Source organism: Monodon monoceros, unplaced genomic scaffold (assembly GCF_005190385.1).
Source record: "Monodon monoceros isolate NGI ecotype Baffin Bay Population unplaced genomic scaffold, NGI_Narwhal_1 Super_Scaffold_8, whole genome shotgun sequence".
Lineage (NCBI taxonomy): Eukaryota > Metazoa > Chordata > Mammalia > Artiodactyla > Monodontidae > Monodon > Monodon monoceros.
In genome coordinates, this window is record NW_021703785.1 from 2,448,635 (window position 1) to 2,476,384 (window position 27,750).

At 47.2% G+C, this 27,750-nt stretch overlaps 1 protein-coding gene across 4 annotated transcripts in view; it reads right to left on the reverse strand.

Moving 5' to 3' along the window:
* The window catches only part of COL4A2 (collagen type IV alpha 2 chain), a 169,448-nt gene that overhangs the window by 42,768 nt on the left and 98,930 nt on the right, over window positions 1-27,750 (reverse strand). For all 4 annotated transcript variants that reach the window (XM_029209811.1, XM_029209809.1, XM_029209810.1 and 1 more), the window contains exons 5-18: window positions 19,577-19,711; window positions 19,445-19,489; window positions 16,173-16,289; window positions 14,265-14,336; window positions 13,876-13,911; window positions 13,705-13,767; window positions 11,708-11,743; window positions 9,209-9,250; window positions 6,956-7,051; window positions 5,224-5,259; window positions 4,592-4,642; window positions 3,417-3,461; window positions 1,234-1,287; window positions 242-308 (exon numbers count right to left, since the gene is read on the reverse strand). In XM_029209811.1, coding sequence (XP_029065644.1) covers window positions 242-308; window positions 1,234-1,287; window positions 3,417-3,461; window positions 4,592-4,642; window positions 5,224-5,259; window positions 6,956-7,051; window positions 9,209-9,250; window positions 11,708-11,743; window positions 13,705-13,767; window positions 13,876-13,911; window positions 14,265-14,336; window positions 16,173-16,289; window positions 19,445-19,489; window positions 19,577-19,711 — 895 coding nt within the window. The remainder of the gene's footprint in view (window positions 1-241; window positions 309-1,233; window positions 1,288-3,416; window positions 3,462-4,591; window positions 4,643-5,223; window positions 5,260-6,955; window positions 7,052-9,208; window positions 9,251-11,707; window positions 11,744-13,704; window positions 13,768-13,875; window positions 13,912-14,264; window positions 14,337-16,172; window positions 16,290-19,444; window positions 19,490-19,576; window positions 19,712-27,750) is intronic.

Consider the following 27,750-nt stretch of genomic DNA (forward strand, 5'->3'; position numbering starts at 1 on the left):
CCAGCGGAGGAAAGTGGTGAGCACTCTTTCAGCCAGAGGCAAAGTGGGGGTCTCTCCAGGACACCCCGCCTAAGCCACGAGGGAGGGAGGGTCCACAAGACTGAGATGCCCCAACGTTTAAGTGCTAAACATTAACGCGTAAACACTTTTCTTTTTTTGCTTTGTTTCGCTCAGAAAATCTCACAAGGTCATGGCTCTGTGTCCACGACAGACGAGAGAGCAGGACAAGTGGCATACAGACCTTTGGCCAGGGAAGGATGCGGGGAGTAGGCTGGTGGGCCGGGGGGGCCTGGTTCGCCCATTTCTCCCTGGAGAGAGAAAAGAGGAAAACGAAAGAACGTGAGGCTGGCCTTTTGGAGTTTTGGACACTATGCCTGTTTCCAAAGAACAGAACTGAAAGCGACCATGAGCCCAGCGGAGGCTGCTCTGAGTCACAGAACCATGGACGGCGTCCGGGCCCCACGTCCGCGATGCTGTGCTGCTAAGTCCGGGCATCCCAGGCACCAGCTGGACGCACCAGGAGAGAAGAGGAGGGCCGCTGCCCACCTCACCCTGAGACCCCTGTCAATCTCCGGAAGTGGCCAGGCGACCGCCTTCCTCAGGGCAGACTCCTCTGTGTTCATGACCGCACCTGAGCTGCCCATGGGGCCAAGCTGGGGTGGTGTGACGGCACCTGATCCAACACTGTCTGGACGGCGAGACCTGAAATTCCATGAGCTGCCTTGATGTCCCTGAGCCTCACAGGGCCCGTAAGGCCTGACTGTGAGTCCCCTCCCTCCTCACCAGCTATGGCCCACCTGGTGGTAGATGCCCCCCAACCCGGCTAGTTCCCCCACCAGCTGGAGCAGCTGCACCCCCCGGTCCTCAATCTCCCTGCCCGCCCGTGGGATTATTCAAACAAGTCAGTCGTGTCCCCCTCGGGAACCAGGGGCCCCTACCCTCTTGTTACTACGACGCCTGCGTCTCTCAGCCCCCTGGTTCACTCTGCTCCGGGTGCAGGTCCCCACTGCCGCCTCTACGTGGCCCCATATGGCACGCAGCATCCTGAGGCTGAGACACAGGTGACTCATAGGTGGACGTCCACCTCCCTCAGCGCCAGGTGTCGTGTGATCAGTTACATGACACAGGATGGAGGAGGCCTCCTTCTCCAACAGGGTGTTTAGGAGGTGGCCAGAACACCACCCAAGGGAAATAAGGGGAAGTCATCCCAATTCAAATGAAAACTGAGCCCACCTTGGGTCCTGGGTATCCATCAGGGCCTTGGTAACCATCCGGTCCTCTGCTTCCCTGCAGGAAAGATGTTTAGTGCTCTATAATAATTTAATTTAATTACATAATTAAATTAATAATTTAAATATATTAAATCAATAATTTAATTAATACTCTAATTATATAATTATTATATAATAATATAATTTAAAGAGGTAAGCACAATCCCTTGTGTCTAATAAAATCAACAATAGTTTGTTAAGATCACCTACTACCCACGTTGTGTTCAATTTCCCCTGATTTTAATCTCAAACATGTCTTTTTAAAGTTGCTTTGTCTGAATCAGGATTCAAAAAAAGGCAAACTATGACATTTGGTTGAAATGTCTCTTAATTTGCCTGTAATTCATAACGGTTTTCTCTTCCTTTCTACTTTGGAACCTTTTGTCGCTGCTGTTGAGGAAACTGGGTCATTTGTACTGTGAACGCCCTGTGTGGTGGATTTGGTCCACTCCATCCTTGTGGACTTGCACAACGTGCTCCTTTATCCCCCAGATTTTCTCTAAACTAGTTGTTAGATCTTGGGCCTCCTTAGTCTCAGGTCCATCTTTTTTGAACAAGATTTGTTCCTGGCGGGTCCCGAGTCCTTCCCACTGAGTCACACGTGCCGACTGCCCCCACTGTTGTGATTTCACGATTGACCAGTGGGGTCGGGCGTTGGCAACCTGATCCATCTATTAAAACCTTCTCCCAAGATGGGTTTTGAAAAATTTTAGTTAACACCAACTGGAATCCTTAAACCTTTTCGTTTAGAAGTTTTTGCTCTTCACTGAAAAAAATTATCTAATGCTAATAATGACTGCATTCTAATTCTCTTGAATATGGATTGAAAGACAAAGTTTACCCTTATGAGCCACATCGTATCTGCATAGATATGAAAAGCTTTTAAAAAATCTAGAAATTTATTCCCTCTTGCTAAAGAATATATACAGTAAGCCCCCCCCGCCCCAAATTCAGAATGCCAATGGGATAAAGTATATATGTTATCTGATTATTTTACTGCATATTTTGAAATCCAGGAGCACGTATGCTGAAAGTTACATTATTTAGAATGAACTAAGATTAATTTGGTGCTTTCGCGTTGGGCCTCTGGTTTAGATGGACTTCCTTTCATCCTAGGTGGAGCTGAAGATTCGAAAGTGAAGGCAAATTTCTCTGATAGTAAAAGTGACCTCCTGCTTAGAGGCCATCCCACGAGACAGTCTGGGAGCCCTGACGGAGCTTGGAGTCGGTGAGCAGGCATCCCGACTGAGCCGTGTCCAGTGCGACATAACCGCCCCGTGCAAACAACGCTACCTGTGCTGACGTGGGACAGCCCCCGAGAAGCGTTGGGTGAAAAACATGAACGGAGGACCGCGGAACGGGATGAAATGTTCATTTTCCCTGGTTAAGTTACATGCATGTAAAAATACACGCCCCGCCTGTGCGAGCCCTGATCTGAACACCCACCCCACGTGCACGGGGGTCGCCTCTGGGGAGCGTGCTGGGGGTCTGCGGTGGGCAGGGCTGGCCCGCGCACTCTCTACCTGAGTTAGTGAAGACAGCAAATAGTGAAAATAAAGAAATCATTACTTAAGAAAACCGATTCCTATGTTTTCTCGCGCATCTGAGCTAGCATTCAGACAACTTCTAAGCCCGATGCAGATTTATAGACATTTCTCAGCTACCATTTTCTTCCTACAAAGATGGCCAAAAATCTGCCCACAGAACACAGGATAAAAACAACAACTTGGGTCACCACGGAAGGTAAGCGAAGTGCCAAAATGTGAGAGATCAATACATAAAAAATGTGGGAGGACCCGTGGCCGCCATGTTGGCAACCTTCCTACAGGACGCACTGGTGGTGACACCGAGGAGGGGGCAGGCTGGAAACCACGGGAGCCGTGGCCGGTGCGGGCCGGGTGACGGGAGGCTCGGCGGGAGAGGACCCCAGGGCTGGCTTTTGCCAAACGAGAGAAAACGTAAATGAGCTCGCTTACGTTTTGAGAATGATCTGGGAGGAAGCATTATTTCTGCTACTGTAAACGTGGGAAAGTTTTAAATGTTTTCTCTGGGGACACTTTCTTCTGGGATGCCCCAGTCTTTGTATGTAACCTTTGCAAGGTGTTTCAGGCCTGGAGCAGATTGCATTTCATGTCTCAAACTTACTTTCTGTCCCGGTGAACCTTTCTCACCATCGAAGCCAGGGGCACCCTGGGTTGAACAGAAAACAGAAGTGGTAACAGCTCAGAATATGCAGTGACATTTCCCGGAGGGCACAGTTATGGCACCCGCCGTGGACTAAAGTAAAATACTTTGCTAAGCCAGTATCAAAACCATCTGAAGCCTCCTTTTCTTTCCTAGAGGAGATGGGTCATTTTAGGGACACTTTCATGGAACGCATCCTGTCCACGACTTAAAGAAATTTGGAGAAATCCATAAACAGTACAGTAAAAACAGTAAAGCCAGAAAGAGGCCTGCGCTCCACTGCTCTCAGGAGCCTTCGTTCTTACTTTTGGAGATTGTAACACATGTCCTCTGAGTAGCTGTGGCCCCCAAGTGGTCACCACAAGGCCACTTTCTCTCTTCCTGGCTCTGCCACGTTTCCAGCTCACCTGGGGCTGGGTGTGGCCAGCTGACTGAGCTCTGGCCGATGGAGGGACATCTGCCCGTGGGCCCAGAAGCGACAGGTGGCCGAGCTTCCTCGGGAGAAGACTCCCCACTCCCACCCCTTCCACCCCACCAGGGACATTTTTGTTGGACTCTTAGGGCCACAAGAAATCAACTTCTTTGTTGGAGCCAGCCTACATTTTTGTTACCACTGAGCAATTCAGCCTAATACGAGAAGAAATGTGTTTGAGTTCTGCTCCTGCCCCCGGCCCAGGCAGAGGTGCACAGTATTAAAAACCACAGTTAGTGAGTGAAGATGGTGTGTCAGTCAATGCAGGCTCATGATCGTAGCCGACAGATCACGGAGGGGCAGGACGCTGACAGCAGGGGGAAGCTTTGTGTCAGAGAGCAAAAGGATGTGCGTGGAAAATCTCTGTGCTTTCGGGTCAACTTTGCTGTGATCCTAAGCATACGGGATTAAGAGGTAGGAACTACTGTGTATAAATAAGCTATAAGGATACATTGTACAACACAGGGAATCCGGCCAATATCTTATAATAACTATAAGTGGAGTAGAACCTTTGAAAATTGTGCATCACCATCTGTAGATCTATAACACATGACATTGTATCAGTGTATCAACTACACTTCAATAAAAAATTAAAGAAAAATAAAGTCTTTAAAAAAAACCAGACAATACAAAGCAAACGGCTGGTGTAGAAGGCATGGTTTACCCGCACTCCTGAAAAGCCCATGATTCCTTCTTCTCCCTTCATGGAAATGCCCTAGGAGAGAACAGAGAGACCTGAGGGCGCCCACACTTCACGCTCTGCCTGCTCAGGGGTCCATTCTTAGTGCCCCGACAGTGGCTGTCCTGCCCCTGTGTGTCTACTCCAGCTCCGCACACGGTGGAGCCCTAGAATGTCTGCAGTCGGCCTGGATGGCCATCAACCCAGGATGTCACCTGTCATCATCACCTAGTAAGTGACAACCGGGAGGACTGGGCATACGGGGCAGGCATGACCCAGATCAGGGAGGGCAGGGCGATGACACGGCTGGACCCCAGCAAGGAAGCCACCACCAAACCCACCCAGCCCCTCCATGGCACTTCTTTTCTTTTAAAGGGTTTAGATTCATTTATGAGCTAAAGTGTTGATTAGCTGGTGTTGACTGGGGAATGAAGACATTCTGAAACTGTTTTCTGAAAAACAGCGTAAAAAATGATCATACTTTCTTGCTGTAGACAAATGCATTGGAAACCAGAAGTTGCAGGTTGTTACAACCCAGACACAGTCTATCATTATGACGGGAACACCGAGAATTTGGGAACCACCAGTGAGAAGAAGCATCTTTATTCCTGACTTACTTTTCTTCCTGGTTCCCCCTCACTTCCTTTTTCACCCTGCACAGAATATGAAAGACAAGAAATGCTCATTAATTCGAGAACAGTAGTATTTAAAATTGATCAGGATTTATGATGTGAGGTGAAAAGTATTTTATAAAACTGTAAATAATGACTATAAATGAATTGTAACAAATGACCCCTAACTTTTGCAGCTTCAACATTCAAGGGGAAAAATGTGCTATTTCTCCTGGACTTTCACAATACAGATGAAATTGTGTGTTATTTTTGGTATGATTGCAAGGCTGTCTCTCTTCTGCCCGTGATTTGCCTTTAGGGGCCTCAGCGGTAGGGGGCGCACGCCCAGGGGACAGCTCCTAATCATAACATTCACTTGAGTGAAAGAGTGTTAGGCGGGTCCTCTGAGGACAAGGCTCATTGGGAACGTGTTGAAACCCTGAGCGAGAGAAGCTTTGGAAAGCAATGTCAGCTTTACGTGAGGTAGTTTTCCCACTTCTCTTAGCCTAAAATGGGGAAAGAAATGTAGTGACCAGTTGGGTCCCTTCCCCCATCAGTCCTAGGCCAGCACCCAGGATTCCTGCAGGTCAAGACTGCCCCCCGCAGGCTGGCTGGGCCCAGCCCCAGAACCTACCCCCTGTTGGCTGTGGAAAATGAAGGAAATCTGATTCAGATGCTTGAGCATCTCAGCATGGATCAAATCTGCTCTGGCCTCACTCTATTCTGGGCTCCTGTCCTGAAACTGGACAGAGGCTCTACCTTGCTGATGGTCAGGTCACCCCCAGGAGCCAAAGTCCCTCCTGGATCCACCCTGATGGCTCTGTGGAGGCCCCCCTCCTGCCTGGTTGTCCAGGGACGTCCTGCTCTGAACTCAACTGGTACATAACCGTCCCGTCTGGCCACACATCAGCCACCTCCAGGCCACTTTCGTCAACGGTCACGTCGCTCATAACAGCCGCAGCTGCCCAGACTGATTTCAACCATGGCCGGGGTCCAGCCTGCGCTCTCCTATCCGTGACTCAGCACCCACGCCCCACCTTGACAGATACTTGAGAGACAGGAATCATGTTCTACATTTGGGATCTTTACTTTGGTTCCCGTGACCTGTTATGGTGTGTCTCCCCCGGGTCTCCGCTCTGCAGCCCTATGAGGTCAGTATTCTACCAGGTCAGTGCTTCGGTCTTTATCAGGCACAAGGGAACCTGAAGGCTTAGGAAGGGTAAGTGGTCTGTCTGAGTGAGTGAGTGGTAGAGAAGGGTGTTAATTTTTATTTAGACTCCAAGAGTATGCTTTTAATCAAACAAAACATTAACAGAAATTATGAGTCAGAAAACTGACTTTGATCCAAAAAGCCCACGATGATGCTCCACGTCGGCAAAACCTACCTAAAAGTAGGTTTTATTTTGCCGAATACAACGTTTGTTCAGATAGCTCCATATCCTGGCATTGAGTTGCGCTCCGACCACTAACTATGTCTATACTAGAGACTTAGGACAGACCTGAGATTTTTAAATGGATTCTCGTGTTGTTTCAAATTCATCATAATTATTTACAGTGATGTACTGATACACTTGTGTGACTGTGATCAGTGCTTTCATGCATAGTTTGCCAATTTGGCGGTGAGGGCTTTTCCACTTTGAATGCGACTGTTTGAATGAGAGCAAAGAAAGTTACCTTTTTTTCTCCTCCTGTTTTTCGTTCAACTGGGAATACATCAATTTTGCTGAAGTCCCTTTACCTTATACTGCTCTGGGAGGATCACGTCATTTTTGGGCCTCTCGACGTAACTGTTGTCTGGTGGAATCCCACCGGGTCCCTGCTGTCCCATGTCGCCCTGTGAATGGTTTAGCAAAGCAGCTGTCTTTACATTGAAAAGACACGACCAAGGTTGAATAAAAGCACAATCCCACCGCAAACTGCTGTTTTTATCTTTGCATATTACTTACCACACGTACACCAATTTTATAGTGTTATAACCATAAGATAAAAATCATATATAGAATAAAATAATCGTAAGGTAAAATTATTTGATTGCTACTTGCATGAAGAATCACTCAGAGGGGGACTTCCCTGGTGGCACAGTGGTTAAGAATCCACCTGCCGATGCAGGGGACACGGGTTCAAGCCCTGGTCCGGGAAGATCCCACACGCCGCGGAGCAACTAAGCCCGTGCGCCACAACTACTGAGCCTGTGCTCTAGAGCCCGCAAGCCACGACTACTGAAGCCCGCATGCCTAGAGCCTGTGCACTGCAACAAGAGAAGCCACCGCAATGAGAAACCCACGCACCGCAACAAAGAGTAGCCCCCGCTCGCTGAGACTAGAGAAAGCCCGTGGACAGCAACGAAGACCCAACACAGCCAAAAATAAAGAAAGAAAGAAAGAAAAAAAGAAGAATCACTTAGAATTTATGCATACAAGCTGGTCATAATTTGGGGCTGCATTTGCTTCTGTGGAATTATCTACTTACGATGAATTTCTATACAAGGAAATTACTAGGTCTGGAGGCTAAATATCTTGGTGGTTCTTGCTATGTGTTATGCTACTGCTTTCTAAGATTGGTACCAAGACATAAGAAATGCCTAAGAAATGAAAGACCAGTCCAGTTTCACCACTACTTCACCAGTTAAGGGGGTTTTTATATAATAAAGAGCAGCATCTTTAATAAACATAATATCTCAGGACTGCTTTAATTAGCTTTTTTATCATTATCAAGAAACGCTTTTGTATGTGATGCACAGGTGGTGAAACCTTCAATCTGTAACATTACTGGACCACTATCCTTGTGTAATATGCTGATTTCACCTCCAGGAATTAACACAAAAAGGAAGTTACTGCCTTTTCTTTTGCTATTTTCACATATAAACTATATAATACAGATTTGAGCTTAGGTATCACATCACATGAACAGGAGCAAACTGAGATGATGTTATTGGCTGCAGAAAGTGGCATTCACAGTATATTCTGAATGTCTGCTAATATTACAGCTAAAACATACCTAAAACTGTTCCTCTCCCCTTTACCTATGGGGGCCTTGATGCTATTATTACTATTTTATTAATATTTGTGGATTATAGACATTAACTTCATTCTCATTCTATCTAATGTGACTATTCTCCTTTCCACCCGATGATTTCTTCCCAGACTTTTCTTCTTTCTTCGTTATCTTACTATTTTCTTATATTCCATCATACAAGAGTTTTAATTTTTATGAATTTGGATCTTCCAATGTTTTTCTCTTGTGATCTTTTCCTATGGAATTCACACAAAGAAGAAAGTCTTTCCTTGTCACACCTGAGCAGTACGGGATTGCACTGAGTCTGCTGTTCAGTCAAAAAGCAAAATGGGAAGCAAAGTGAAAATGCGCGAAAAATGAGGCCAAGGGAACAAATCCGCTTGGCGGTGGGCACTCAGGTTCTGCAGTGAATGCAGTGGGTTGCGTTCTGCGAGGCTTTGCTTGTGGCTGTGGGTGCCGAGCTGAGCTTCTCACACACTTGATCTCAGGGGCTCCTCTCAAAGGCCACGACGCCTTTGAACCTTGGCACCGCGGGGAACTGCAGGAGTCCACGTGGCCTCTTTCCTGCCTTTGAGCCCAGCCCGAGCCGGCCACGCTCCCTGGTCCCTGGGCCGGCCACGCCCCCAGCCTGAGCCGGCCACGCCCCCTGGCCTCTGAGCTGGCTCCACGTTGTCTGCTGCTCTGTCTTCCTCAATCTCCTCTGGATGCCCCATGTCAGAGGACACCACAGGGAAATGCCTTTACTTTCTAGCTGCTGACGACGGCTGAAGTTACATGGGCGTCAGAGGTCCGGGGCTTCTACAGTCTTACTGATCCATAACCACCACTGGCGCCTGTTTCGTAACCTGACACTTTACAGTGATTGTTTCCTTTGCAAACGGTCTGTTTGCAGAGCACCTCAAGATAAGAGCATAAAACGAAGACATTAAAATGATCTGTCAATATTTCCTAATTCAATCTATTAAGTTTCCTTTACCTTTTCTCCTTTTTCTCCGTAAAAACCAAGTCCTCTGTTGCCCTGAAAGATAAATGGCTTCTGTAAGTTTAAAGTCAATAATCACGGTGAAATAAAATTACTTTCTTTTTTTAGAAAAAGAAACCTATTATCTATGTATCTGCAACATTACTGGATAACTATCCTTGCGTAATATTCTGGCTTCAGCTCCTAGGAACTAATTGATACAAAAGGAGAATTAATGTCTTTTCTTTTGCTATTTCCACATATAAACTGTGTAATAAACATCTGAGTCCATTCCAGATATCACATAAAGTGAACAGGAGCAAATCGGGATGCTGTAGCAGTTACAGAAAGTGGTACCAGTTACAGACAGTGGGTTCTGAGCATTCACTAAGATTAAACCTTAAGTGACAAAAACTCCGCGGTTCATAAAAATGATAGTGTTTTAATACAGCCGTGCTTTTAAGAAACTTGTATTTTGTACTTTAAGCAAAACCTGAAAAATAGTGGAGTAAGAACAGTTATTCTGTCACCCTTGGGAACACTTTGCCATTTGCTTTTTGAAATATATTTTATTGTTCAAATCCTGCAGACCGGGAAGTTGCCTATCATTGATTCCCTACTTGTGGTCCTGGGCTTTGACAGTCCAGGGTCCCTGCTAACTGCTTCTCTCTCCTTTAATCCTCTGTACCACACGATGAGCTTGGGCATCACAGATGGGGAAGGTGTCATACCCTTGGACCAATGCCTCACAGCGAACAAATGGTAGAGCTCAGGTCTGATCCCAGGTCCTCCCGACTCTTAATCCCGCGTATACCGACTCTACAGGTTAGGGTCGCAGAGCGTTTCCTTGGGTTCTGGCCCCTCTGGACTCAGAGAGCAGCCATTTCCCGCCTTGGATCCCACATTTGAAGATGGTGATTCATACCCTCCTCTGCCTCAGACTTTCTCATTTTGGTTAAATAATCCTAATTTCACAGAAAGATTTCCTACCCTTTGAACGATCTTAGGGGATGGTGTTCTCGGGGTTTAGCCAAACTTTTCATCTTCCTTTTTGCTTAAGAAGCAAAGCTAGGCTGGCGACCTAGTAAGTATTTGACAGATTCATGGAGCTGCCGTGCGTGGGAGGGCTGACCGGACACGATGCCGTAAGTCAGTCCTCTGTTCTCTGATTCCCAGCAGCTCTGCTTCCTTCTCAGGGCCCCTACCCATTGAGACAGAGGATCCTGTGGGGGGGGGGCTATCTGATCTGTCTCTGCACCACACTGTCCACCCCCCTCCGATGCCCAGAGAGTTTCTGCAAATAAAAACAAAGCCTTTAATTAATCTTTGCTTTTCCTTTGCTTCTTTCCCACCTGGCTGGGAGCTGAAATCAAAGCACAGAAACGCAGCCAGGCTAGATGAGAACACGATCTGCCTGGGACCCCGAGGTCCCCCTGCCTCACGAGCCGGAGTCCAAGTCACCAGGAAGTGACCGGGCGGAGGGTGAGGGCTGTTTGTGCTGCAGCCAACTGGGGATCTGAGGCGACCTTGGGGCTTAGCCGCCGCGTCCTACATCCGCTTCTCTTGGCGCTGGGCCGTTCCCAGCCTGCTCCAGGCTGCCGGACAGTGGGGAGCCCGGTGGTGGGGACAGCAGCCCTAATGAGCTCCAGCCGCAGCTGGAAGCTGTGTCAGAGGTGATGGGAGCTGGGGGTGAGGTGGGGACAGCCAAGGTCCCCAGGCGGTTATAGAGATGGGGTTTCCGTGGGGCAGGCCTGGGAATGGGCAGGCTGGGAGATGTCCTTGGCCACATGCAGGCCACAGAATGGTTCTGAAAAGTTCATAACGGTAGCCCAGTATTTCTGACTCACGTCGAGTTTCGACCAAATACTTCCCTCGCCAACCTCCTACTGTTTGTCTTGGGCATTTATCTACCTTTCCCAGGTCACGCTAAACCCTAATTCTGTCACCAGGTTCCAACAAGCCACCTACTTTGCTGTGCTCCAGCCAGCTGACTCATCTTTCTCTGATGAAAACAGGATAGCGTTGGGCCTGAGCCTGGCTTGAAACTCACCAAACACAACCCTAGAAGCGGACATCACACTGTGGTACAACCTACCTGTATCCAGGTAAGAAGAGCGCCATCAGCTCCCTACACAACTTTGGTGGCATCTCGTCCCTTCTTGTAAATGAACACACACGGATAAGCACGAGCTGTCCCTAATTTGCTCTAGTCTACGTTTCTAATCAAACATTCACCACCAGTTGGACTTGCATGTAGCCACAGGAATGCTATGTGAGTTGCAAGCAACAAGCCATTCAATACATCCACTTAATGACTTCATGTGACCATCCAGGTACATCACTGGATTTATCCCTGGAGTTTATAACATTGTCTTAAAACCCTACAAAAGGGTCCGCATCATGAGATAAACAGTACAGCTATCAACCAAGTAGTTCCATGGTCAAGAAGGACACATGCAAACACGTAAGGCCCCCCTCCCCTTTCCCTCACCGTCCCGCCCCCCACCAACTTACTGGCTGTCCTTTTGGTCCAGGGGGTCCAGGGGGTCCCTGCACAAATACAAAGAAATTTGGAAACTGTTTTCTTTATCCCAGGACCCAGATAACATCTGCTGGAAAGCTCTGGGAAAGCCACTCTCTGTGTATTTAGAATACCGGGTAGTATGTAGAGAGGTTTCTAACACATTTGTCTCGGCGGGGAGGCAGGGCTGGAGGGGAGAGGGCGGGGGTCAGGCCCAGTTCTCAGGATTTGCTGGCTGTCCACACGCAGCTGTTTCTGGTTTCCTTTTCTGAGTTCAGGCTTTTGACTTGACCCCTGTCCTACTCATGTTTGCTCTGATCCCTTTGCAAGGTCTCAGGCCCTGTCACTCCAGAGACGGCTTCTCCCGGCTTCCTCTGCGGTCCCCCACAGGGCACCATCCTGCACTTTCTGCTGGTGGGCCAGCAAATGTGCACAGACAGAATTGACATCCAGGCCACTCCGCAGGGTTGAGAATCCGCCTGCCAACATCACCATATGTCTTTCTGCAAAGCATTCAGCGTCAATACCACACTTGGGATACAAGTTTTAAAAATGCTTTAGAAGAGCAATTTGTGTTGAAGTACAAATAAGGGGACAGGGCAGGGGGCTGTGGGAGATTTTAATGGTTCATACAGAGACCCTGAGGCTGTCACCTCGGCTAGGGACCCAGCGGGTACAATCTGCTCTTTCACACTTCCCTGAACTGTGTGCGTAAAGTACGACACCCCCAAACCCTGTGGCACACGTGCTGTAAGCCGACAGCTGGGTGTGCCGGAGAGCAAAGAGCATCTTGTCACATAAGCCTCATCTCATCCCCTTCGGCCAAATCTCTCACAGCCACAGGGCTGCTTGGAAAAATGACCGTCATGGCACCAGGGGAACTGTGCTTTGTAGAAACATGATCAATTATTATTATCATCTTATTATCGACAATTAGAAGGGAATGAATGAGCGCTCCCACCCCCGACTGTTGGTGTGACCCCATCTTCCCAGACACATGTGTGTCCACTGTTTCTCAGTGTGTGTCGAGAAGCTGACACCGCAGCTGCCTCGATCTTGAGCAGTGGTTTCCTCTGAGAAGGGCTCTCTCCCCTGCAGTCAAAAGTTCTCTTTGAGTAATTTAAGGCCTGTTTGTTTATTAACAAAAAGTGAGGGGAAGGAGAGAGTCAGACACCTTGCAGGAACCAGTTCATCTTCTGGTCCTTTGTGCAGCGGGAAGGGCCTGAGGCGGCCAGGCCCTGGGACTCTCCTTCCCCCTCCCCTCTCCTCCTCAAAGCAGGCCCTCCTTCACCCAGGGATTTGTCCTGTCACACTTCACTCTATTATTTGATTTGCAGGAGGAGGGAACACCTGTAGACCACCACTCAGGTGGGGCACAGGGGCCACTTGTTAATTGGTGTCCAATGTCTCACCTATTATGATGGCTCTGCCCAGGTGCAGCGCACCTGCTCTAATGGTCATGCCAGGTGTGGCACCCCTGTTTCTAATGGTGATGCCAGGTGTGGTACACCTGCTCTAATGGCCATGCCAGGTGTGGCACCCCTGTTTCTAATGGCGATGCCAGGTGTGGTACACCTGCTCTAATGGCCATGCCAGGTGTGACGGCCCTGCTTCTAATGGCCATGTCCAGCAGAGCCCATTTCTTCCTTATCGACCTATTGGACTCTGGTCTGCTTTGCCAGGGATGACAGGCCCTTGTCAGCTGGTCAGATGTGGTGCTGGGAGAGCTCGTGCATGACTGCAAGGGCGCCCAGCCAGCACCAGGTCAAAATTTGACCTAGTTGGCAGTGATCTGATGACCACACATTTTGAGTTCTCATTCTTCAACCTTGATGTCAGCAACGTGTACAAAGGACGACCTGTCTGGTCTTGGCGACCACAAGCATCAGGTTGTATCGTGAGGCTTTCACCAGCGTCTGCAGTTGAAGGAGCTGCATCTCTAGAGGACGCTTGACAACCTCAAGGGCGAGCACACGAGCCTGGTACTTACTGCTCTTCCTGGAGCTCCAACCGGACCCATCTGTCCCACAGGCCCAGGGCGGCCGGGAGGCCCCTAAGGACAGGCAACCAGAGAAGGCTGTTAGCAGAGGCCGACTGGGGCACGGAGTCCGGAGTTCTTCAACTTTCGCTTCGTCTCTTCTCTAATAAAAAGAACGCTTACCTGGAAACCGACCAGTCCGGGCACTCCAGCTTCCCCCTAAGTGAGAAGAAATAGTTTTAAGAATTTTAGCTTTTAGGCATCTGTAGGTTTAGTGACATTTTACTGCAATGTTGAAAATAAGTATATAAAGTGTATCTGCCGTCTCAGGACTTGGTGATGTTAATCACCCAGATATCTGGGGTGCTGTGAATGTGGGACGAGTGTGCCCACAGTTAGTGTAAGATTGAAAACAGCCTGGAGGGCAGTCAGAGAATTTCAAATCAGTTGTGATCCTGGGCTATTCCATCCCTCTCTGCATCCCTCCACTCCAGAGTTCACTTGGAAATTAACTTTGTTAATCGCGAATTTAAGCTGTGGTGCTTGCTCACGCCCCACCTCTACCGACTTACCCTGTATTTGTCGCGGTCCTCACTAGACAGAGCGTAGGGCTCGCCTTTCTGCCCCTTGGGTCCTTGGGGCCCCTAAATTAGCACATATATCATAGGAAGAAAAACGAAGAAAACAGTCCATTAGCATTCAGTGCAACAACTGTTATTTGGATGATTACGTGTTGCCTTTTTTTTTTTTTGGCGATACGCCGCTCCGCGGCACGTGGGATCCTCCCGGACCGGGGCACGAACCATGTCCCCTGCATCGGCAGGCGGACTCTCAACCACTGCGCCACCTGGGAAGCCCCTACATGTTGCCTTTTATAGGCAATGTCTAGCTCTTCTCACGGCCCATTCCAGTTATTCTGAACACCAATCTCTACCTTAACCACAAGCGTGAGAGTTTTACTTTCATTTTTACCCAATAGCATCTTTCTTACAGTTAAAATGGAAATACTCTATAGGATTTAAATTATTTTCAGAAACCCACGTGAAGTTTCAGTAAACAAATCCTTTCCTCTACCACCCTGTTCCTTTTCTTTGTAAAAATACTATTCTGTGTCTTCTTTGGCATTTATGTACTAAAATATCAACACATTCACACTGAAGCACCATTTCTGGGAGAGATACTGGGTCATCCTTTAAAAATGGAATTGTGTCAAATATACACGATGTGTGAGTACGTACATACACATATACATGTGTTTTAACACCTACATATAAAGTCAATATTTCAAAGTGACGGCTATTTATTGGTAATGAAAGCTATGATATTAGAATAGAATAGAATGCAACGTAGCTTATGGAAAAGTTGAATCACATGAAAAACCAGCAGCCAGTGGAGGAGGTGGAAGGCGGCGGTGTGAGTGGGACCAGAAATCCAGCAGCCTCGGCGAAACGCAACGAAGGGTGTTATGGCTGCCCTGCCCTCACCTAAAAATGTTGTTTTTGAATAAAAAGTTTTGCCAAAAAATGTTAGTTTAACCCTGAATTTGCAATATACTGGTGGTAAAAAGGTAGCAATAGAATGCCGAAAAATATTTCAAGATTCTTTGCAAAGACCCTAGAAATTAAATGAAGCCACAAAATAGATCATTATATGGAAGTTCTTCCATTACGAAAAGTAAAGTCTATCTTGTATATCCCGGAGAACATCATTGTTCTGTCACGTCACAAAGGATGTTAGAATCTAATAAAGATGATGACTAATAGAGAATGTTGTCAAGATTTAAGCTTTTTAAAATTTTAGTTCCACGATTCCACTATTATTCACTGTTATTTGAATCGGAGCATGGGAGGAAATGAAGAAACAGGAGGCTGCAGGAGTGAACCACATAAGCCAAACCCACTACTTTCTACCTAACGCTTAAAGAATGAATCGGGGGCTTCCCTGGTGGTGCAGTGGTTGAGAGTCCACCTGCCGATGCAGGGGACACGGGTTCGTGCCCCGGTCCGGGAGGATCCCACATGCCGCGGAGCAGCTGGGCCTGTGAGCCATGGCCGCTGAGCCTGCGCGTCCGGAGCCTGTGCTCCGCAACGGCAGAGGCCACAACAGTGAGAGGCCCGCGTACCGCAAAAAAAAAAAAAAAAAAGAATGAATCGGAACATGGAGTTATCTGAATGCAGGAACAGCACGCCTAGGTATCCTCAAGCCAACCTCAGCAGGGGAGGTGTGCTTTACCCTGACCGCTAACCAAGAGTGGGGAGCCACGGCTTCCCAGGGTGTAAAGGCAGGCCTGGCATGTGCTCCCGCCTCCCATCACTGTCCTGGGAGCAGAAGGCAGCTCAGCCTCTTCAGAGAGCTTTGCTAAGACAACTTCTCAAAGGCATCCCCTGCAGGGCCTCCTGAAAGCGAGATCTTTCACGCATTTCCACCACACAGATTCCAGAGCCGACCCGTGGAATAGCCCGAGCGGTTCCCATACTCACACGGGGGCCGAGGAAGCCGCCAGAGCCGCTGGGTCCCGGGTATCCTGCGTCACCCACTGTCCCATTGCAGCCGTCGTAGCCAGGCGGTCCTCTGGGCCCGCCCTGGCCAGGATGTCCCTGGAAACAGAGAAGTGAGTGAGTCTTCAGCCCGCAGGGGTCTAGTTTTCATGTAACTGTGATGAAACAGCTTAAAATCTTCTCAGAAGAGATGTCCCTGGCATGAATCCAAGCGCCAAGACAACTCAAAATGAACCGATGAATGAATGAAAAACTAAGTCGTCAAGGGCACACAGGTGTCCTTCTCAGCGGCAGAGGGCCTGCACGACACAGTTCCGTTTCCCACGGGCTTTGGTAAGATGTCAACTGTCTTGGGGTTTCTGCTGCTTTGCTTCCTTGGGCGACAGGGAGGGCTGTTTTAGCAGGAACAGAAAAGGGTAGGTTGGAAAATTCTAGAAAACACTCTAGAAGTAGATGCTGCTTGGGGAGAGCAAGGGTCAGCTGTGCCCAACCGAATTCTAGATGGAGCTGTACAGACCCACGTCCTAAACGGGTGAGAGTCACACCTGCAGAGGGATCTCATCAGTGAGTTAGCGGCAGGTACAAGAGCTGATTTCCTTACTGACTTTCTTCAATAAGTCAATTGACTGATTGTCGTCTTCAGGAACAGGACTTTTTAGATTTTAAATACGAATAGAAAGCAAGTCAGGTGTTCTGGGATGCCGGGTGGGGGAAGGAAGGCAATGCGATCACATGTGTCTTTCGTGTAACTCGGGGTCAGGCTAGGTCTCTGGGCGTCTCAACCACGTGAATCTGGTTCTGGAGACATGGAGGGGTCAGGTTAATAATCTACAGTTTATGGACTACGAGACCAGAGCCTGTTTTGCTGTTTCTTTACACGATAGATGTTTAGATATACGATTTCTTATTGTACAATTTCTTTAAAATTTTGGTTTTCTTGATAATAGACCAAATATATATTCCAGAGTGATTTTTGAGGCCAGTGGGCTGTCTTTTAGGTTTACCTTGAGAAATCTGGAAGGTTTCAAAGGAAATGAACAAGCCCTACACAGAGTGCCTGTACCCTGAATGATATTAAGGAATACAACAAGAGAAACAGAATTTTTCTTTTGTTTGCACATTTTTTTGCTTCCGATGTTCAGAGCCATTGCTTTCACTGGTGCCATCAGATAAGAGATCCAGTAGGCTTTTCAGTCAACCCTCTGGTGGGTCAGAGAAACCCTGATTGTCCCTGTAAATCATGAGACACAATCTCTCTGGTATTGGAGAGCCAGCAGCATTTTGGTCTTCGACGTAAAGGCCTCTTTTTTAGGGGTCTCTAGAAGCTGACCTTCAAATTCAGAAATCAAGCTCTGCAGGTGTTTTCATGACTGTTAGGATTCCGTGATGCTTTCATTAAAACGTACCACCGAGTCCCTTACTCTCCTCCTGAATTACCCGTCTGCTATTGGTCTTTCTGACTCGCTTAGAATCGATCTAAGTCATTTGAAATTGCATGCCAACCTGGTCTTAGTTTGAAATTGTCCTTCAAAGAAAAATTTCAATTCTGTTGAGCTAAATGTCCCTCTTGTGTTCAACATCTAATTAGGTCCATTTCTGTATGACACAATTCTTAGATTTACCGCACATCACTTTCTATATTCGACTTCTAAACAGCTAAAACTGTCAGGTCCTTTTAACTCTGTGCCCATTAGGTGCTTATATACTGAAAGTGGCATTTACATTAACTTACTGTGGAGCATCTATCAGACTTCGGCAGTTAAAGAGACTGTTTTTAGCAGCGCTGACATTCTGTAGAAAATGACCCGTTATCTGTACACCATGATCACCCCTCCGTATGATGACTATTTCCTCCCTAATTTGCGAAATATTTGCTTCTGATATTAAATGAGTATGAAGTGGAAAAACGAATGAAAACATGATACAGATCAGTTACACTATTTTCCCATAATGTCACTCCATCTAAAGCACGGACTTCTACTTCCAGAAGAGACCACACTGAGGAATGATCCAAAGAGTCCAAAAAAAGTAGGTTAAAAATGGGCGATTTCCTTCGAGGCAGTTGGTAGGGAAATACTTTTGTTATTTGTTTAACCCTTGAAATCTGCGGATTCTTCAACTCTGCCAATTTCTCAAGATTCTGACTCATGTGAGAGTTATTTCCTGATTTGCTCACAGCTGTGTGTTGTCACTGATGTGTCTGTTCGAGGCCTCACTGAGGTGACACAGAGGATCACCAGCCATGTAGGTCTCACGTCTTGGCAAGTGTGGCTTCCTTTCCTTAGCTCTGCCTTCTGCTGCAAAAGCCTCCTTGAAGGTGGAGCTAAAGATCTGAAGGAAAAGCATGAATCCCCTGTGACTGCTGTCCACTCACGCCCTCTCCCTTTTCTCCTGCGATGGAGCAGCACCACTTGTGTAGCCTGGGGGGTTGAGGATTCTCCCCGTGTGTGTGTGTGTGTGTGTGTGTGTGTGTGTGTGTGTGCGCGTGCGCGCGCGCACGCACACACATAAGTGTACAGGCACGGTGATAGACAACATGTGTGTAGGGTAAGGGCGCAGACATCTGCGTGTGTGTGAAGTTCCAGTGGCAGATGTCCTTAAACTTCAGCGGTTAGAGGGATGGGGCAGGTCTAAAAGTGCGATAAACACATTTATCCCGGAGGCTGGGATCCGCAGGAAGCCGGCCCTGGGAAATCTGCTCCTGGGTCCCGTGAAGAAGGCTGTGAGTCAGGCTGCTTTGTTTATTTTCTTATGCCACAAGAAGTAAAGTAAACTAGGTTAGAAAAACACATTTGATTGCGTTTTGAGATTTTCTCATGGACAAAGCATGCCTTTCGTCTTCTCATTTATGTGCGGTAACTACCAAGAACTTGAGAAGCTACACAAGCTTCAGGACAGCCCCGCTCTTGGCTGGACTACTTTATATTCAGGTGGTTCTGGAGTTCAAACAAAATGTTCAGACTGGCTTTTTATAGCACGTCTGTGCAACACTGCAGCTTTTTACTACAAAACAGTGTCCAGTTTTAGCAAAGTAGCCTCAATTCTGAAGCCAAGTCCAGAAGGACGTTTACAAAGCAAACAATCTGTCCAATATTTGACTGGATTCCACGAGAAAAAAATACGCACATGTAGCCCCATAAGTTTTTTGTTATAAACAAGAAAGGGGGACTAGTGAGACATGTGTCTGTAAGTCATAAACGTATTGTTTTGCACGTGTACAGTGTTTTAAAATTCTAATCTTATGAAAAACTTACGGGAATTCCATCGGCACCGGGAAATCCAGAAACGCCTCTGGCTCCCTGTAAAGAAGGCAAACAGACTTAATGATGGCCAAGACGCCTCCACCCTTCAAACAGCGAGAGAAATACCGACAGTTATGTACGTACCACGTCTCCCTTCGGTCCTGTGATCCCGGGAGCCCCCCTATCACCCTTGTCACCTTTGCGGCCTTGCAGTCCTGGGAACCCTTGTAAGCCGGGGGGCCCGGTGTATCCCTGTGGGCCCACTGGCCCTGGCTGGCCCTGTAGAAACAACACACGTTCAGTTTCCACAATTCATAACCATGCATGAGCATTTTCAACCATGTTGCTTTTGAAGCTACACTCTTCATTCTTAAAGAGCTATAATCTTCAGAGAACATTACATGTAAACCACCGCCTTCTGCCCCGAGAACCACAAAGCGATTCCTGGCTAACAAAGAAACCATAGAGTTCAAAGGGAAAAACATTAAATGTGAGGAAAAAATGATCCTAAATTACTACAGTGATGTTATTGTGAATGCTAATATTGGGTTGGGATGAAAGAATAAACTTACTTGGCTTTTAAAAAAAAGTCCTTTCAGTATAAAAGAAACTGCCAATCAAATTTCTAAGATTTTCTCTCTATCTCAGTATAATGCATACAATAGGTATGGAAATGGAACTGGCATCCAGCTATCAAAGTGGTCCCTGAATGTTTAAGTGATTAGAGAATCTCTCCTTCTGTTCACACACACACACACACACACACACACACACACACACACACAGAGTGTGCGTGCATGCACGCACAGAGAAAAAAAGAAAAGGTTTCTGAAATATATAAAATGTACGTCCGTATACATCAGGATGGCTATTATTTAAAAAAAAGAAAAGACAAAATTACATGTTGGCCAGGATGTGGAGAAATTGGAACCCTTGTGCTCTGTTGGCGGGAATGTAAGTGGTGTGGTCATTGTGGAAAAGAGCATGGTGGTTCCTCAAAAAATTAAACAGAGAATTACCTTGTGACCCAGCAATTCCACTTCTGGGATAACACTCAAAAGAATCGACAGCAAAGACTTGAACAGATATCTCTACACCCATGTTCACTGCAGCATTTTCCACAATTGCCAAAAGGTGGAAGCATAGTATCCACTGATGGATGATGGATAAACACAACGTGGTCTATCCACACAATGGACCATTATTCACTTTAAAAAGGAGGGAGGGCTTCCCTGGTGGTGCAGTGGTTGAGAGTCCGCCTGCCGATGCAGGGGACGCGGGTTCGTGCCCCGGTCCGGGAAGATCCCACATGCCGCGGAGCGGCTGGGCCCGTGAGCCATGGCCGCTGAGCCTGCGCGTCCGGAGCCTGTGCTCCGCAACGGGAGAGGCCGCAGCGGTGAGAGGCCCGCGTACCAAAAAAAAAAAAAAAAAGGAGGGAAATTCTGACACAGGCTACAACACGGATGAACCCTGAGGACATTACACTGAGTGAAATGAGCCACACAGGGACAAATCCTGTCTGATTCCACCAACATGAGGTCCCTAGAGGAGTCACATTCATAGAGAAGAAAGTACAATACCGGCGACTAGGGGCTGGGGGAGGGGAAAGGGCAGTTAGAGTTTTATCGGGACAGCGTTTCAATTCTGAAAGATGAAAAAGTTCTGGAGACGATGGTGATAATGTGTGCACAAAATGTGAACACGCTTAATGCCATCAAACTGTACAAAAATGATTAAGATGGTAAATTTTATGTTACGCGTGTTTTGCCACAATAAAAATAAAAACATTAAAAAGGGGATCTAGCTCTCTTATTACTGAAACTAATTTATGCATTAGTTCTATATTAATATCTTTTGTTAAATTAATTGACTTAATTTTTTTAGAGCAGTTTTAGGTTTACAGAAAAATTAAGCAGACACTGCAGAGTTCCCAAATACCCCTCTGCTCCTCCAACTGCCCCCCACTCCCCCACAGTTTCCTCTACTACTGACCACTTGCATTCGTGTGGGAAATTTATCACAACTGATGAACCAATATGTTATTGACTAAAGTCCAAGATTTGTAATAGGGTACAATTTTTGTATTGTACATTTTATGGATTTTGATGACAGTATAATGGTGTGTATCCAACATAACAGTATCATAAAGAACAGTTTCACGACCATAAAAATCTCCTGTGCTTATGCAATACTGTTATATTTTAATGAACCTCCCAGGTTAGCCCCAATTTAAAAAAAAATCCCCAACCAACTAACTCTGGCTTGACTCCTCCTTAAACGCGTGGGTCTGCTGTTTATTCATCACACAGAGCCCTTCTCTGCCAAGGCCCATCTGCTCTCACACTTCGAATTCTGGTCTTGCCTTTAGATTAAGGGGCTTCTGAGTCAGTATTTCTAGTCTTCTCTTTCATTGCCTGTAGAGAACCTTGCTTATATAAACTGTGCAGCTAAGACGTCTGTCTGTCTTTGCAGAATGTTTCTAATCTGTGCTTAATGTCTCGCACCACTGACAGGAAGTGAGTAATTTCAGATGCGGCGTGAGGTGCGGCCTTCATGTCACAGACGGAATCGGAGGGAAGCGCGTGGAGAGACCCTGCTGCCCCTCCCTTTAGATGTTGGACCCCAGGCATGAAGGGAGCAGTAAAGAAGTGTCTTCGGGGTGGAGGATAAGATCCCGCTAGATGGCTTAGACCTGCCCCAAAGCTTGGGCCCCCGGCCTCCTCAGACAAAGGGGAGATTGGGGCTCCCTCAGGGCCAGGTCAGCGTTTTAGGGATGGTAGATTCTCTGCTCTCCCCGCACGAGTTCCAGAGAGGCCAGTCCGTGCAGGAACCAGCAGATGCTCCCCTGGGGTAGCCTGACCACACGCATCGTGTGTCACGGCAAAGCCAGCGTATTTGAATCTTTGGAGAACGTGAAAAAAGTGGTTAGGAGGATTGTGGTACAAGACGGGTAGCCCTGACCTTGGACACATGACATCCCAGGCTCATCCTTTTCTAAGGTCTTGGCATGATACATTTGTTGGAAGTTTGGGGACAAACATGCTTTTTTTTTTTTTTTTTTTTTTTTTTTTTTTTGCGGTACGCGGGCCTCTCACTGCTGTGGCCTCTCCCGTTGCGGAGCAACAGGCTCCGGAGGCGCAGGCTCAGCGCCCATGGCTCACGGGCCCAGCCGCTCCGCGGCATGTGGGATCTTCCCGGACCGGGGCACGAACCCGCGTCCCCCGCATCGGCAGGCGGACTCTCAACCACTGCGCCATCAGGGAAGCCCTGATTCAGATTTTTATGGCTCTTCCTCAGCTGTGCTCATTTCTGTTTTGTCTGTGACTGCAGACCATGCCTCTAAGCCTCAGAATTCCCCTAACCATCGGAGGCCCCTAGTTTGTTAGTGCTTACAGGGAGCAACCTTTGGGGGATAGAATGTTCCTCATTAGTACTGTCATTTTTATTGCCCATAATCTACATCTCTTCCAGGGGATGACTGTCTAGCGCCGACTAAGAGGGACCATCTCCCATTAACCCAAATGGGATACGTGCGTCTTAATGAGGAAAAGCCTCACCTTGTCTCGAGTTCATTAACCTTTCCTGATTCCCTTTGATGGGGAGAGTGACTAATGACATCATGGTCTCATTTTCCTCCCATTGTCAGTAAACTTCTCTTTAACTTTTGCTTCTTGGATGGGAAGTCTGACTTTGGGAATAAAACTCTAGCCTTTCCTTTTCTGGAACACGCTCTCACTTTTTTCTTTTTATGGAGGTGAAATTCCCATACCACAAAACTACCCATTTTAAAGTGGCTTCAGGTATATTCACAATGTCCTCTATCTGTCACCTCTATCTAGCTCCAAAATACTTTCATCACCCCAAAGGAAATCCCATACGCACTACCATCATTCTCATCCCCCTAACCTCCAGCCTCTGGTAACCACCGTCTGCTTTCGGTTTCTATGGGATTTACCCATTCCGGATATTCCATATGAATGGAATCATATGTATGATATATGACCTTCTGTGTCTGGCTTCTTAACATAATGTTTTTGAGGCTCATCCATGTCGTAGCACGTGTCGGTACTTTATCCACGTTTATGGCGGAACAAGATTCCACTGTGTGGATAAACCAGTTCGTTAGTTGCGGACGGTGCTGCTATGAACATGAACACACCACTATATGCTTTCTTTGCACACACCTGCTTTCAGCTCTTTTGGGTCTATACTTAGGAGTGGAATGGCTGGATCACACGGTAACTTTGTTTAACTGTCTGAGGGAGAGAGTGCCAGACTGTTTTCTACAGCGGCTGCCCCATTGTACATTCCCACCTGCAATGTGTGAGGGTCCTAAATTCCCCTACATTCCCACCAACACTTGTTGTTTTCCATTAAAAATGTATATAGCCTAGAGGGTGTGAAAATGGCGTCATTCTGAAGAGCTCATCTTGAGCTTCTGACAGATGAAACATTTCACAAAATCCCCTCTAGCTGCGGCTCTAGGGAAAAGCCGGGACGAGCCTGGAGGGAATCTGAATTATTCCCTCGTCTTCCAGGACTGGTCCCTCAGTCTTGCTCTCAGTGCAAATCCTGCATTGCTGGGACCAAAAGGACCCTTATGTCAAGGTCTGAGGACCCTGGTATGCATGCTTTGGTCATCAGGGATGAGATTTCCCCTAGGATATCCTGCCCACCAGGGCATCTAGGGTGTTTGCAAAGAGCAGCTGGAATGATTGGTAACAAAGAGGATTTTCCTCTGTACTAACCATCACCCTTATCAACTTCCAGCCTCAGACGAAAAGTCCTGATCGGAAAAGTTATTTCCATCTCTTCCTTTCTTTTTGTAATAAGTGATGTTAAAAATAAAAATTACCCCAGAAAGAGTAGGACCGTAGCTTAACTGCCTTTGCATAAATTTCTAAAGCTCCTAAAATTCCTGCAATATACTTGACAAAAGTATTTCCACAAAATACTTCTCAAAAGCCAGCAGACATTTGGAAAGGAGCTGTAAGCCCATGGGCTCTGCCCCCCGCCCACAGAGAACTTGATTCGTATAGATGTATCACTTCCTAGGAAACGGGATAATGGGAGGATCCTGTACTCCTCTATCTTCTGGGATGAAGCGCTACAAAAGGGTTCAAAAAATGGTTTCTCTCATTTTTACCCCCAGGACAAGTGTATCAAGTAGGTATCGCCCCCGCGTGAGAGGGGAGACAAGCGGGGTCTGGAGGGTTAGGGTCAGGGATGACTGACGCATTTAGGTCTCGGCAGGGGTGGAGTCCACCTTCCACGCCACCCTTGCTGCTCGAGTCGAGGTCCATGAGCTGCATCAGCGCCACCTGGAAACTTGCGGGAGATGCAGATTCTCAGGCCCACCCAGCCCTCCCGGGGCAGCACTGACCGTGATCCCAGGCGGGTTCTTTGCACAGTGAAGTCTGAGAATCCCTGCATGACCCCACCCTCCTTCCCCTCCTGAAGTTTTCATGGAAGGAGGCAGGTATGTCTTCATAAGAAAACTCTCTTAAGCATGAGGTTGCATCTCAGAAGAGAGGTCGGGCTTCCTGAGCTGGGCAGAGAAAAATCTAATAGTTATGTTTGTTGAAGACTATTTCTAACAAAGTTTTTGTGGTCTCATGCTTCAGTGCAATTGCAAGAAGGAACCAACTTTGGTCACTGTTAGGATGGAGGGGTGCACACGTGCCTCTCCCTTTTGGACATCACTCCTGGAGGATGCGTGGGACGTCCAGGGTTAGTTTTGGAAGCTGGAGTCTGGACGGGCTGAGAGTATGAGTCCAGGCTTGAGCGCACATTGCTTAAATACCGCTACTGTGGAGGGAATGCACTTCAAGTCCCGAGACACTAAGCTTTCATGAACTTGGAATTTTCACTTCTGAGAAAAGGGGCAAAATAGATCTGTGCACAGGCTGAAGACCTCTGCAGCTTCAGCGTCAAAAATAAAGGCAGAAGATGGATATGACCAATCAAGGCCCCGAGAAATCACACCTCAAGTGCAGAAAACCCCAAGGAGGTGCCCGCTGCCATCCAGCTTACTAGCCTTAACACCCGCACTGGGAAAGGGAGTAAAAAAGGGAACGGCAAAGAGAAGCATTTCCAAGGATCAATCCTGCTTCACTGCACATCAGGACTTTTAATCTACGGTACAGTATTTTCCTGGTAGAATAAGAATAAGCTTTTCATGCCTTCCTGGCCAACATCTGAATAGTAGGAAATCCCTTCTCCTTCCTAAGTGTACTCTTCCTGTCTCGCCTTTTATGGGCTCTGGGCGCTCCTCCAGACACCCACATCCTCTCCATCCCCTGGCGGCCCCTCCCCTCCCGACCCTTCCTTCCAATGCTGTAGCTCTCTGTGACCTTCAGGGGATTCCAGACCAAGTCCCAGCTCATTCCGTGAGCTGTGCACACACATCTGAGAACATATCAAATGGCCCAAAGGGCTGGAAGGACCTTTTTTTTAGGATTCAGGAAAATAATTTGTTCGTCTAAATTTTAGAATTAGTCATCTTTCTTAGGGATAATCATTAGCATTTGTGAGCAATTTCTGATCACCTGGCAGAGTGAAGCCACGCCCTCCTCCAAGCTAATGATAATGTGAAGGTTAGTATTGAACTGTATATTACACATATAATAATTATCAGTAAATAGGGCCAACTGCCTGCTCCAGGCAAAACAGACAGAGCTGATGCTAACTCTGCCACCTTTTCCCTTCGCTTCTTACTAATATATAACAAAACATCAGGACTCTGCCCTGGGTGCTACTCCAAATAAAGAGTTCACTTATTCCTCAAGAAGAATTATATGGCCTCCTGGGAATCCTGCTGTCCTGCTCTCCAAAATTATCTGACACAGATTGTAGGGCAAGTGTTGATATAAGGGGAACAACATCCATATGTAAAGAAACAATCTTTGACCCTCACCTGGCTCCAGAGACAAACATTTATCAGTCAAAGTGGAACGCAGACCTAAATGTAAGCGCGAAGACTGTAATACTTCTAGAAGAAAAGCATAGGGAAGAATTTTTGCGACTGGATTAGGCGAAGCTTGCTTTGATAAGACATGAAAATCACAAGCCATAAGAGACAAAAAGTTGATAAGATTAAAACATTTGATCCTCAAAAGATACCGTTTAAAATAGAAAGAAGGCCGCACGCTGAGAGGGAAATAGTCACAAGACACATACACAGAATATAGAAAGAGTGCCCAGAAATCAATAATAAAGAAAAGAACCTGATTGAAAAAATGCGTAAAAGATCTGAACAGACCCTTCAACACAGAAGAGGTATAGATGGAAAACAGGCATGTGAAAGGGGTTAAACACCATCGGTCATTAGGGAAAGGCAAATTAAATCCAGAAGAAGGTGTAGCCGCGGCTGCTGGAAGGGCTGACACACCCACACAGAGAAAACTGGCAACGCCAAGTGCTGCAAAGGATGCGGAGAAGCCGAAGTCTCATCACTGCAGGGGACACAGACCCGAGCGGCTAAAGCCAAACACACACTTACTAGAAGAACTTTAGGCAATGGTTCCTAGTGGTTCAACTTATTTCAGCTGAAAAGTGGAAACAACCTGAGTCTCCATCAGTGGATAAACAAACCACGGTCCATTCAGGAAATGGAATACTACGTAGCAACACAAAAAGAAGCAGCCATCCACGGTGCACGATGGTGAGGATGAATCTCCAAGGCACTGCACTCAGTGGAGGATCCAGACACAAGGGCTGTGTTCTGTTCGTCCTGTTTATGCGATGCTGTGCTATTATCCCATCTAGGGGACACTCTAGAGACAGAAAGCAGAGGATTGAGTGCCAGGCCTGGGGGCGGAGGGAGAGGACAGACTACAAAGGGCACAAGGAAACTCTGGGGTCGTGGACCTGTTTTATATCATGACGTTGGTGGTCGTTACATGGCTGGACACATTTGCCAATATTCACGGAATTGTACGTAAACTATACCTCAATAAACTTGACTTAAAAACAAACAAACAACAGAAAAGGGGTCTGGTGGAGGCCAAGATTAAGAAGACCACCTCTGCAGTTCACAGGCAGATTGCATAGGACCAAGTCCTTCCTTCTAGTACATTCTTACAAGTGAATTTATAAACTAGATATTATTTAGAAGTGGAAGAAGAGAGGATGCTTGTAAAATGACGTATTAAAAACATCCAGGGGCTTCCCTGGTGGCGCAGTGGTTGAGAGTCCGCCTGCTGATGCAGGGGACGCGGGTTCGTGCCCCGGTCCGGGAAGATCCCACGTGCCGCGGAGCGGCTGGGCCCATGAGCCATGGCCGCTGAGCCTGCACGTCTGGAGCCTGTGCTCCGCAA